Source organism: Copidosoma floridanum, unplaced genomic scaffold, assembly GCF_036245765.1.
Source record: "Copidosoma floridanum isolate Cflo_tuat_1 unplaced genomic scaffold, Cflo_Japanese_pri ptg000017l, whole genome shotgun sequence".
NCBI lineage: Eukaryota > Metazoa > Arthropoda > Insecta > Hymenoptera > Encyrtidae > Copidosoma > Copidosoma floridanum.
This window is the reverse complement of record NW_028321894.1, coordinates 4,137,562-4,149,874: the sequence shown is the minus strand read 5'-3', so window position 1 is coordinate 4,149,874 and position 12,313 is coordinate 4,137,562. Positions and strand designations below refer to the sequence as shown.

The 12,313-nt window shown below is 31.6% G+C and overlaps 1 protein-coding gene across 1 annotated transcript in view; it reads left to right on the top strand.

The window, feature by feature from the left end:
- The window catches only part of LOC106644845 (uncharacterized), a 2,208,360-nt gene that overhangs the window by 736,129 nt on the left and 1,459,918 nt on the right, over nucleotides 1-12,313 (top strand). Inside the window, exons 13-14 of the mRNA XM_089592443.1 lie at nucleotides 3,023-3,121; nucleotides 3,209-3,331. Coding sequence (XP_089448569.1) covers nucleotides 3,023-3,121; nucleotides 3,209-3,331 — 222 coding nt within the window. The remainder of the gene's footprint in view (nucleotides 1-3,022; nucleotides 3,122-3,208; nucleotides 3,332-12,313) is intronic.

Genomic DNA, 12,313 nt, shown 5'->3' with positions numbered 1-12,313 from the left:
TATTTTTCAACGTTTTCATTGCAGCAGCAACTTCTTCATTCACATTTAACTCATCAATCTCAAATTTAACTGCATCATTTTCTAATGCTCAGATTTTTTAGCTTCTTATATCATCAGATCTTATACTTCTAAATGATCGTAAAAAGTACATATACAAGTCTTTAACAAAGCCATTAAAGCTTAAAATTTTTATCTTCCAGAAGTTGATATATCTAAACGTTTGCTTTAAATTTTAGCCTTATGTAGAACTACGTATTCCATATTTATTATTTCCCTTTGTTAGTCTGTAGATTTGGCACTTTTACTTGAAATCCATCTTTGCAGCTACTATACATCATCAGCAGAGTCTTTATGATACAATGCAGTAATCATAATTAATAAATTTTGACTCACTTTCTCTAACATAAAAGAAGTAAGTTTAATCTTACGGTAAACTCTTTATATATGTATGAAAAAAAAAAAATTCAACACTAACTAAAATTTGAAAAGCGACAGAGTTTGTGACTTTACTTGTCAAGTGCTGAAAGTATAATCAATTTGTTAGGATAAGAAGTAACACTGGTGCCCACGTGCATAATTTAACTATATTTGGGTTAAAATAAAGACGGGTAAAAAGTTTTTATAAGGTTAATAGCACCTAAAAATCAAGTGGTACGTAGAAGGCTAGATTAATATTGTGGGAAGCTGACAACTTTTTATTTCAGGAATGTGACTGAGTCATAAGGATTTCTTAGTGGAGAAAATAATGCATGTACCTACGTGCAACATCAACTATATATGAAAGTAGTAATATTTCAAATCCCAATGTAGACTCAAGCACATCCAGGAGGCTCACTAGAACACCGTGTGAAGGTTAAAAATAAGGTTATAGGAACCTTATAGAATTTTTAAAAGTGAAACGACTCATACGTTTACATGTAAATATAAGACGAATTAACAAGCATCTATGATAAGTTTTTCAGGATAAAAAATAACACTGGTGCCTACACGCAAAATTCCACCAGATTTTGGTAACACTTAAGGGGAAGAAAAAGTTTGTATAAGATCAGTAGTACATAAAAATCATTTGGTACAAAGTCGGCTCAATTTAAACTGTGGAAAGCTGACAATTTTTCATTTCAGGAGTGTGACTGAAGTCACAAAATTTTCTTAGAAAAGAAGCGATGCATGCATCTACCTGTTAAAATCAATTATATTTAACAGCAGTGATGTCTCAAACCCTGTTATAAATCGAATGTATTCTGAAGACTTAACAAACCACCCATATGAAACTTAAAAAATAAAGCGATGGGAACCTTATTAAATTTTTAGAAGCTAAGCGATTCATATGCCTTTATTACGCCTACGTGCAAATATAAGACATATTTCTAACAATCTTTGGTTCAAAACATGCACTCTGGCGACTTGACTGAGAGTCATGTGAAATTTTACAGTTTTAGTTACATATGCACAACGCATGTGTATCTCACTCAATGCTCCACCCTCACTTATCTCTCTCTATCTCTATCTCCCTCTCTCTCTCTCTTGCAGCATCTCGACTCTGAGCCATAAACTTTTTCTTTAATTCTAACATTAAAGATAAAGATAGTGCACATCTGCATTACTCAGTCCAATTTTGTTCCATTGGCTTTTTTAAAGTTGTAACATGAATGATAATAAGTTTCCCTTTTTGAGTTTATCTCTATTCTTGCAGTAAGTAGGCATAGATGTTGAAAAACGTTTCAAAACAGATTGCTTTTTCAAAATGTATTCATTTATCCCTCAACACTGGTTGACATAAAAATTTTAACTGTTTAATTACAATTTTTATGAAAGGTACTAGTCCACAAGTAAGGTGTTACGTGGGTAAACCGAAAAGTAAGGAGGTGCTTCGCGAGAACGATCAAAACCTTGGAACCTTAAAGACCTTTATTCAAGATACTTAATTATAAGGCAAAGACGCGTGTGTGTGTTCCCGATTAATTGCCCGATCTCTCCGAGTGTTCTCTTCGCTCTCCCTGTCTGTGCGAGTCTTCCCTTCGTTCTTCCTGTCTGCCCGAGTATTCCCTTCGTTCTCCCGATTTTGAAGCTTGCCGGGCCTTAGATTACCTCGTTCTCCTCATGTCGGTACCCTCTTGATAGGGTAGCTTCGTGGTCACCAGGGGGAGTAAGTATGATATGCCTAGCATATCGTACGTAACAAAGGATTCAATTCCTTAAGAAAAACGATTTGTGGAGATCTTTAAACTTCATACTGTTTAAGGATGTATCAGTTTCACTGCAGCATGTAGAATCGTCAGATCCACTCCAAACTTATCTCCAGGATAAATACTAGTTATATATGAAGTACTTTGAATTTCTTGGTTTAAAGATAATTTAAGTTCTCCTTCCACATAACCTGGTAATCAGAACACTTGCAATACCTTAATGGTTATAGAAGCATTAGGACCTACCTCTAATAAAGAAGTCTATATTTTACCTTTGGCACAGTTATTTGTACATGCTATACTTAAACCGTTAGAGTCATCAACATTGCCAACGTGGTCATTTACATTTCAATTTGGAAGCATATAATATATCACCTGAAAATTTATCAGCCAACTCAGACATGCTTCCAAATTGAAAATGACTTCATGCATTTTGTAAATTAAAAAAAACAGTTTAATTTTATTCTACTAAATAATTTTTTTCAAGAAGCAAAGTCTACGATTCCGTAGGAGTCGCAGGCATCGCCAACGCCATCATTTATAGCTTCATTCAGAACCAAGCCTTATTTGGCGGTTTTACCATTAGGTAAGACATGACTTGATGCATTATATACGAAAATATATAGTTTAATTTTATTAAACTGAATAATTTCTTTTCTAGCAAGAGAGTCTATGAATCTGTAAGACTCATAGGCATGACCAACGCCGTCATTTACACCTTCAGTTGAAATCAAGCCTCAGGTGGCTGTTTAACCATTAAGTGAGATATGATTCAATGCATTATGTGTAAAAAAAAGTTTTGTTTACTTTTATTAAACTGAATGACTTTTATTTAGCAGCAGAGTCTATGAAGTCCTTGGAGTCACCAGCTTCGCCAACGCCATCATTTACCGCTCAATCGAAAAAGGAGAGACAGTTCGCTGATCAACCATTAGGTAAGAGATAACTTTATACATTTCATATGTTCATTAAAAAATGTAATTGATTTTTTAGTGAGGTTCTGAATTTTTTCTAAATTTCAGCAGCAGAGTCTATGACATTATTAGAAAGATTAGAGCCTATCGCTCTTGACGAAACTAGAAGAGAAATATCAGCTTCTGCCGTGGACACCTCATCTGAGATCACTTTTGTTTTAGCAGCACAAGGTTTGTCATTACCGTCAGCATAGTCTTTTGAGCAAGCCATGTTTAAGCCATGAGAGATACCTAAAGGGGTGGATCAACAATTCAGTAGAATATTATTAGTTACATTGACATGTGGATGATTGAATGCAGTTTGTTATGTTTATTAGTTTTGATTTTTTTTCCTAGCAGCAGTAACAATAGCAGAAGTGATAACAACAACACCAGCAGCAAACGCCACAGCTACAGGTTAACCCATTTAAATTATTGACTCGACAATGTTCCCAGTCAAAAGAGTGCCTGCTGAACAAGCTTTACTACTAATTTATTTGACTAAAGACGTACCCTAATGACCAAAAATGTAAATTATATGTGAAGTACGTCACATTGTAAAAAAAAAAATCAGTCTCCTAAAATTATTGTATCTAATATTATATATACATAGTACGTAAGATAATAAACAAACAAAAATCCATGACAAGTCATATTGTAAACTGTGAACTGTGACAAGAACTAAGATATTAAATAAAAAAAAAAAATTTGTACAGCATTTGAGTCTTATAAAAATAAACAATTTATTTATTAATCTTGTTTTTTTATTTAAAAAAAAGTGGGGAGATGTTGAGAGCAAGGATGACACGAGGTCGTAAATACAAGCCGTATAACATTTGTCTCTCAGTTCTTTATATAGTAAAAAGTGGTATAAGCACGATCGGAGAAAAGAAAAGCCTTTTAGTAGCAGTGCAGGCTAGTAAAAAGTTCTTTGTTTTTATTTTTAAAATTAAAAATTCGATTTATAGTTTCAGTACAAAAGAAAAATCTTTTTTCTGAAAAATATCACTTATAAAAAAGTCTAGAGACTACATCAACATGGATTATAAAATAAGTATCTAATGTTTTTCTGACGCTTATGGAAAATGTGTGCCAAAAGAAGCTAAAGTAGTAAAAAAACGTTGTTGAGCATTGGTTAATGGAATTTCCTTTCACTACAATGATTGACCTTATAATGTGATAAGATATTATAACTTTAGTACTTTGAAGGGTCATGGAATAGAGTGGTATGAAATTGACATCATCGCAAACAATTAAAAATATTGTTTTAATTCTCTTGCAAAGAGTTTTGGAAAAATATGTGTGCATGGTAAGAAAGACGCTTTGTTTTTTAGCGCAATTGTAAGATGAAAAACTCATAATTTGTTTTAACTGTGTCCTTTCTCGGAAAAACTTAAAAATAAAGACTCTTTTTCCGTGTGTCTTATACATATCCAAACGTGTTTCCAAAATAAACCACTTTTTTTTACTCTGAACAAAGCGTGCTTACTGAAAATGGGGTAAAATAAAATCTTATCTTCAAAAACATTAAGACAAGACAGTAATCTGTATTATTGTGTATACAAACAACTTGAATGTGAAATATCATGCTTGCTATTAGGTTGTTGCATGAACAATTCGATTTAGTCCGTCTTGCACAGTTTTAAAACATACTCGGCACGTGTTTTTTTTTTTTTTTTTTTTTTTAATCAAAACCTTGACAAAATATAGCCCCTTTTATATTCTATATTTCTTAAACCTATAGATAAACTTCTTTTGTACACAATATTTGGGTATTATATAAATAAGGTTTAATTTTAAGCCAATTTTATGTTACAGTTACCTTCGAAATAAAATAATAATTAAGTACTATATCTTATTTAATTTTCACTTAAAAAAAAAAAAAAAAAAAAAAAAAAAAAAAAATGTGTCGATTACATTTTAAAATTATACAAGACGGGCCAAATAGAAATTTTTGTGCAAAAAACAAACCAAAAATTTCAAAAGATGTTGTAAATAGTGTAGGACCTGATAAAAAATAATTCACAAAATTTTATTATGTACTATTAAAAAAGTTATTATAAATAAATATTGTCAACTTATACATTATGTTTATTTTAATTTTTCATGCCATGCCATTTCGCAAACTTACTGACAATTTGTGAAAACGAAAGTATAAAAATATTTAATCAAAAAACAAATAACACCAATAAGTTAGTAAAAAAACTCGATTACTTTTGTCGATAAAAAATTAAAAAATTTTAACTGCAAGTCTTCTACAAGTTAAAAAGAAGCTAACTTATTTATGTCAGTGACATAGTCAGTTGTCAATTGAGCTATTGTCGACTTGCATACAATAAAGTCTATCTTCAACTCAAGAAATAAAAAGACTTTAGAAATCGAAGATCACTAGTAGAAGCTTGAGCCACCCTTAAGTTGAAAAAGCAAGCCGCAGCATGATTCCCCACCAAGTTAGCAACGCTAGCGCTGAGCAAACTGTTACCAGCCAGCACTAAAACACCTATTGAGGGGGAGCAAGCAAAGAACGCTGATAGTAGGGGGCTTCTGCTGTTGCTCACTTTCTACAATCAGTGGTGCCGGCTTTACAACAGCCATTTCAAGAACGCTAGAGGAGAAAGGCTAGCTGTGCCAAAATCAGCGCTGGAACTGTAACATTTGTTTGAAAACCAGCATAGTCTATCTACTTCAGAGTTTTCTGAAAATTTTACACAAAGACATATTTCTAAGAATGTAGCTTCATAGTTTTTAAGTACCATACTCAATTATCCTCCATTCATAAAATTATGCATATACATTTCTTCTTCTAAATTCATAATGCTTCGATGTCAACACAGTATTTCTCATTTATGCTGATGTTTGAGTCTTGTATTGGCTTTAAGAATACGATAAAACCTTGTACATGGTGTACTTTTATAAAAAAGACAGAATAATTTTTTCGGTTTTGCTTTTTAAAATCACTAAATTACTTAAAACTAACAGTTATGTTAAAACCTTAAAAAGTTGCTAAGTTTTCTTAGAAGTTAAAATTATGACAGGTTTTTAGTGTTCCATAATTACTTTATTGGTAGTAACAGTTTGATAACCTAGAAAATGAGGAAGTGCACTATTTCTTCTTCCGTTTTTTAAACATTAAATTTTTGCCAACGTTACTTTAGTTTTCGTTGTTTTAGAACGTTGTTCGTCCTGTGATTCATAAAAGAACTGATAGTTAATGCTATGAATAAACGTTCAAAAAAAGTGAAATTATAACCATCTAACGTCATCACACATTAGCTTAGCCTATTCTACGACACTGAGTGTTGCAGGTGAAAAAAAATAAACACAAAAAAACAATCAAATAAGAACTCAAAAGAAATAGGTAAATGTAAATAGGGTTAGCGTAAGAAGGTAGAATTTTTTTTTCAAGTCTTACGGAGACTTGGAGATGAAATTACTGTTTTTAAGAAACTTGTGTACTTTTAAAATTAGATACTTAAAAAAATACTTTTGATAAACTAACTCCTTTGTTAACAAATGGACAATATTTTTTGCAGTAAGATTTTATTAAATAAGTTACAAAAAAATAATGTTACATTTTTTAACGTAATAAGTCTGCTAAAACTATTATTTTGTTTTAAATTAAAATCAATTGATTAATAGTGTATGTTAGGTACAAAAAAGTGACAGTTCGTTTCCAGTGTTTTTTGTCAATTACAAGTAATATGTATGATAATAATAACTGTCTCTAACCTGTTCCATTTACTTTTACAATTTTGTAGTTTGTGCTTTTGTTAACCATTCAGAACGTTTGCTTCTTAAAAAAACTTCTTCTCTTCTTGTTTTGGATTTAGCATTTTATCAAAATTTCACATACAGTAGCTGTTAAAACATGAGTATGAATTTGATTATTTAAACTTTATTGTATGCTTAAACACTTTAATCATAACAGTTGAAGCTACTGTTAATTGGTTAAATATTTTTAATGTGTTTTAAATATTTAGGGTTTCTCGAATTCCATTATAAAAATATTGTTAAAAACCAAAACAAAACTTATAATATGTATTCGGCAAAAGATTCTTTCTTGTAGTACTTTAAAAGAAATCTCTAACGTTAAATTTCTATCCTCATTATGTTATCAGCTACTTGACCTATTATCTTAAATGCATACAATGTCTTCTTCTTGTATATTATTTTTCTTATTTCCTATACAAAACAAATGAATTCGATGCTAATTCTACGAGTATATTAATAGTTAAATTTGTCAATTGCTTGTAAAAAAATACTATCATGCACGTTATTTGGTCAATAATGTACAAGTTTTATGTTATTATTTTTAGTTTAGGTACTTTTATTCAAAGAATTCATAAAATGTATGGTCTCTTAGACATTACCATTCATTAAAAATGCGATAAAGAAATTTTGTATGCCAAATATCTGTTATAATTACAGTTGTCATCTCAGATTCTTGTTACAAGTTTCGATTATAAATAAATGTGTAACTTTTTTTTTTCTACTGAGGTTTGTCAGCTTCTAAATATCTAAAATTAAAAGAAATGATTATGGTTTACAATTTTGACGTCAGCATTTTTAAAACATTACAAGAAAAAATATTCAATATTTAATGTATACGTTATTCCATGTAATTATCGGTTAAATGTTAAAACAAGTATCCTTAAAGAATCATTGAAATATTTATAAAAACTGCTAAGAAGAAAGTTTGTTTAAGAATTTCTGAAAAAAGGCACTTTAAAGTATTGAAAATTAAAGCAATCATGATGAATAAAATTTTTTGTTAGAATGTTGTATTACTTTCTATCTAAGAATTTAAAAAAACCAAAACAATTAATTCATACACAGTAATACTTTTCTTACCCTTAAACTAAATGATTTATTTTTCCTTATCATGCATGAAAATAAATATTGATTATACAATGTTTACTACTTAACGTCATCGTTTAACTATATTAAATGCAGGTCAATGAATTAAATGCAGGTTCATAAATAATCATACTTGAATGTGCATCAAGTGTTCTAACGAAATATTTTAAATATTTTATTGTGTAACTCTTACATATATCTAAGTATAAATTACATAAACAAAAATTATAATAAATAAAACGATTAGTTAAAGGCGATCTAAAGCAATGTTAACATTTAATTCCTTGACTCGAGAAAACTCAGTGTCTAGTTTAGTCTTATCAGTTTTGGAACAGCTTAAATCTCTATTGTGACGAACCTTGAGTGTGAATTTTTTAAAATATTGTTTATTCAATGAGCTAAGTACGTCTACTTTCTTAGCATTACGTAGATGCTCTCGCAGATTTATTCGTGTAGTATTTTGCTAAAACTTGTTGACTGTAATGTTCCACCATGGGAGCGTCGTTCCGAGCAGTAGTATTCTATTTAATGTTTGTCTGGGAGTTATCGCCCGGGTAATGGCCTTCTTAACAGAAATAATACAGTCAAATTATTATACATTCACCTATTTCCATCCAAATTGCGCTATGTAAACGTCACGCTTATTTTTAGAGTGAGACTTGCTGGAGTGCCAAAAAACATTGTCAATTAAAAATTACAAAGCAGTGAAAAAAAATATCCGCTTTGGCCAGGAGTCAAACCTGGGCCTTCTTTTTGCCGGAAAGGTGCGTTAACCAACTTCACCACCGAAGCATCGGCGGACACCTCTCTCTATTGCTCTGCTTATGCGTATCTTTAGGTCGAACGCTGATATCATAGATATTGATGTTATTAATTAATGGGTAAGTATTATGTCGAATTATTATACAATGACCTCTTTCCATCCAAATTGCGCTATGTAAACGTCGCGCTTGTTTTTAGAGTGAAACTCGTGTCTGCCGAGGCTTCGGTGGCGAAGTTAGTTAACGCACCTTCCTGGCAAGAGGGAGGCCCAGGTTCGACTCCTGGCCGAAGCGGATAACTTTTTTCACTGCTTTGTAATTTTTAATTGACAAAGTTTTTTCGCACTCCAGCGAGTTTCATTCTCAAAATAAGCGCGACGTTTACATAGCGCAATTTGGATGGAAAGAGGTCAATGTATAATAATTTGACATAATACTTACCCATCAATTAATAACATTAATATCTAGAAATAATATAGGCTTACTACTAGTCAAAAGAAGTGTCATGCATTACTTCTTGAGAAACAGATTGTCAATAGATTGTAAGTTTATTCTAACATTTACGTATAGAGAATGCTAGTGCACAAGACTTTTTGTTTTATAATGTTGTACATTTGAGTCCCGTTACAAACTATTTTTTTATAAAATTAAGAAGTAGTGCAAATTTAAAGTTGCGATTAAATATAAAATGTTTCAAGCTAGTGTGAGCTATACTTATAATAAATTAATAAATAAATAAATGATAAGTTGAAAAACTTTGCCTAACACGGAAGTATACAAAGTGAGTATTAAAGAGTTATTCGTAATGATGTTAAAATTAATGTTCCCTTCATGTTTCAGAATTCATTGTTTTAAGTTTACAAGACACTTTTTAATTTTATTACTTTACGAAGTTTGATATTGGACAATAACCTTAAACTTTCATCACTTATTACTTTTATTAGAATTAATGTTCCCTTCATGTTTCAGAATTTGTTGTTTCAAGTTCACAAAACACTTCAATTTTATTACTTTACGAAGTTTAATATTGGACAATAACTTTATACTTGCATTACTTATTACTTTTATTAGGAGGTTCATTTTACGCAGTTTTACAACTTTTTATTCAAAAAATTTTGGCTTACTTTAATCAATCATCGAAAAATCTAGTCTCAAGAGAAAATAATCTACAAAAGTGTTTTTAATTAAACTCTTAGTTTTTCCCAACATTTTGGCATTGAGATATTGTATACCATGTATTAGTGATCTTCACTTCGTACCTATATTCCATTATCTACCAGTTAGGAGTGAGAAAAAGTTATATAGACCAAGGAATAAGATCTTTAAAGCTTAGAAAGTAATCTTAGCTGCAGCTTTTATAGAAGTTAAGAAACCTTATGATTCGTGTTGATTCAAAGTATTTTTGCGAGATTCTGTTCTGGTAAAGATTTTTGTTGGTGTTTAAAAAGAATTATGTTGTCAATATTATATACAACCTTATTTAATGGATGAAAAACAATAGCTTATAAATACTTCTACTCCTTATTAATGTGTATCTAATACTATTTTAGTGGTTGTATGAATGATAGTATTTTGAACGTAAAAAGTAATGATGGTCCTGACGACAGCTAGTAAAGAAAAAAATCATTATCGAATTGTCAAATAAATATCAAATTTATTGTTACCAAGCAAATATTACTCTCAGTTTTCGTAGTAACTCACAAACGAAACGTGTTTCTCAAAACAAATCAACATCTTTCCAAGATGACAACGCTTTTCATTAACATTTGAACGCATTTTTCTTTATTTACTCCACATACAAAACAGAAAACTTTTACGTACATATCTTTAAAATATATGCTTGTTTTTTAAAATAAATGGATTTAGAAAGTCCCCCTGATTTATACCATATAATAAAAAAAAAGGATGTGGTAGGTTACCTTAGGTTAATGACATATAATAGAAATAAATAATGTGCTAGAGGTATAAGTAGCTTTATAGAGCTAAACAAGTCAAACTTATAATCGTGAAAAATTAAAGAGTCTATATCTATTTGGTGAGATCATTAAATTCGTATATAACGAATTGACTTCAAAAATAAAATTCTCTTACGTGACAAATCAAAATACGCAAGGACGATCTCTTCACTGCAAACTGTCCACAATAAGCTATTATGAGTGACCTGTTGGGGTGGGCTGCTTTGAACTCAGAAGGGAAGTTGAGAGAGGTCAGAGTCACTTTCCAGGGAGTCTAGACATCCCTTTGAGCTGAATAGCTACGTTGGTATCATACCAGAAGCCGTGAGAGAAGAAGGTTCACTGGTCTCATCAAAGTCTGGATCGCTATAGGTGTGTGGCAATAGTGCGGGCATTTGTAAGACCTTAAAAGCCAGGGTGATTGTGGTATAGATATGTTTTTTTTGTTTTTTTTTACAAAGTTTTTGTATCTATGAACACACTGTACTTTTCTACCCTCGCTAAGATCGTTTAACTTCGCCTCGATAATCCTCTCAATATCGAGATGTCTCAGGATCTTGTAGTAGTGGTAACACTTGGACTCTACTACGTACGAGAGGTTTAGAACTTTCTATCGGTTCTGAACTAGTGGGCGTGACAAAGTAGTAGAGGGGAGTGGCCTTTGAGAAGTCAAGGCACTTGGGTTGATAGATTGAAGTGGTCCCAATCCTTTAAATGGGATCACCCCTTGTAGGCCCAGGGGGTATGAGGAGGTAGCCTCGAAGAAGTCCTCCAGGAATTGGATGGCTACGTCCTAGGTTGGATTCTTCGAAAGGAACTCAACGGAGGTTATTATGACGTATCTTTGCGAGAAGGAATCGTCAATGCGCTGACCTAGGGTCAATTGCCTCCACTCCTGGTTGGGAGTCAAAGAGGTCATGAGCATCCGAGACAGGTCAAAAAATGATAGGACAAGCGGAGAGTAAAGGAGGAATGAAAATATGAAAAGAGTTTTACGTACAGTGATATTTATTGAATTTGTACGATTAACTACCACTGCTTCGTATTATTAACAGTAGGTAGAATAAGATACATTCACTACAAATTTTTTCATGATCTTTTAAGTGATATCTTTTGATCGTCGTGCAGCTCATCCTATATACTCTTAGCTATTTTCTGACTTGTAATGTTCGCTAGAAACTAGCAGTTGCCCCCTAGTAAGCGGTAAGTTGTACTACTGAGCGCAAGATTTAAAGTCTGAGCTGTGCACAATATTGTCAAAAAGAAATACATGTAAAACGATGAATTTAAGAAAAAATAACAGTTTCAATAAAAAATAATTAATAAAATATTATTCTAGATGGTAACAAAGCCTCTAGTTACCAGGTATCCCTACGATCCATTGAGAAAAGGCTTCTGATAACTCTTAGAGACGACTGTCTTCAAAAACTTTTGTCAATTTTAAACTTCTAACTTAGACGTGAACAGCCAGAAATTTTTTTAAATAATCTTTTTAATTGTTATTCATAGTAAACCTGACACACTCCTTGGTAAATACCACTACCAATTAAAACACAGATTGATCTTAGTTTTATTCCCTCTGTCCAAGTACCAACCTTATC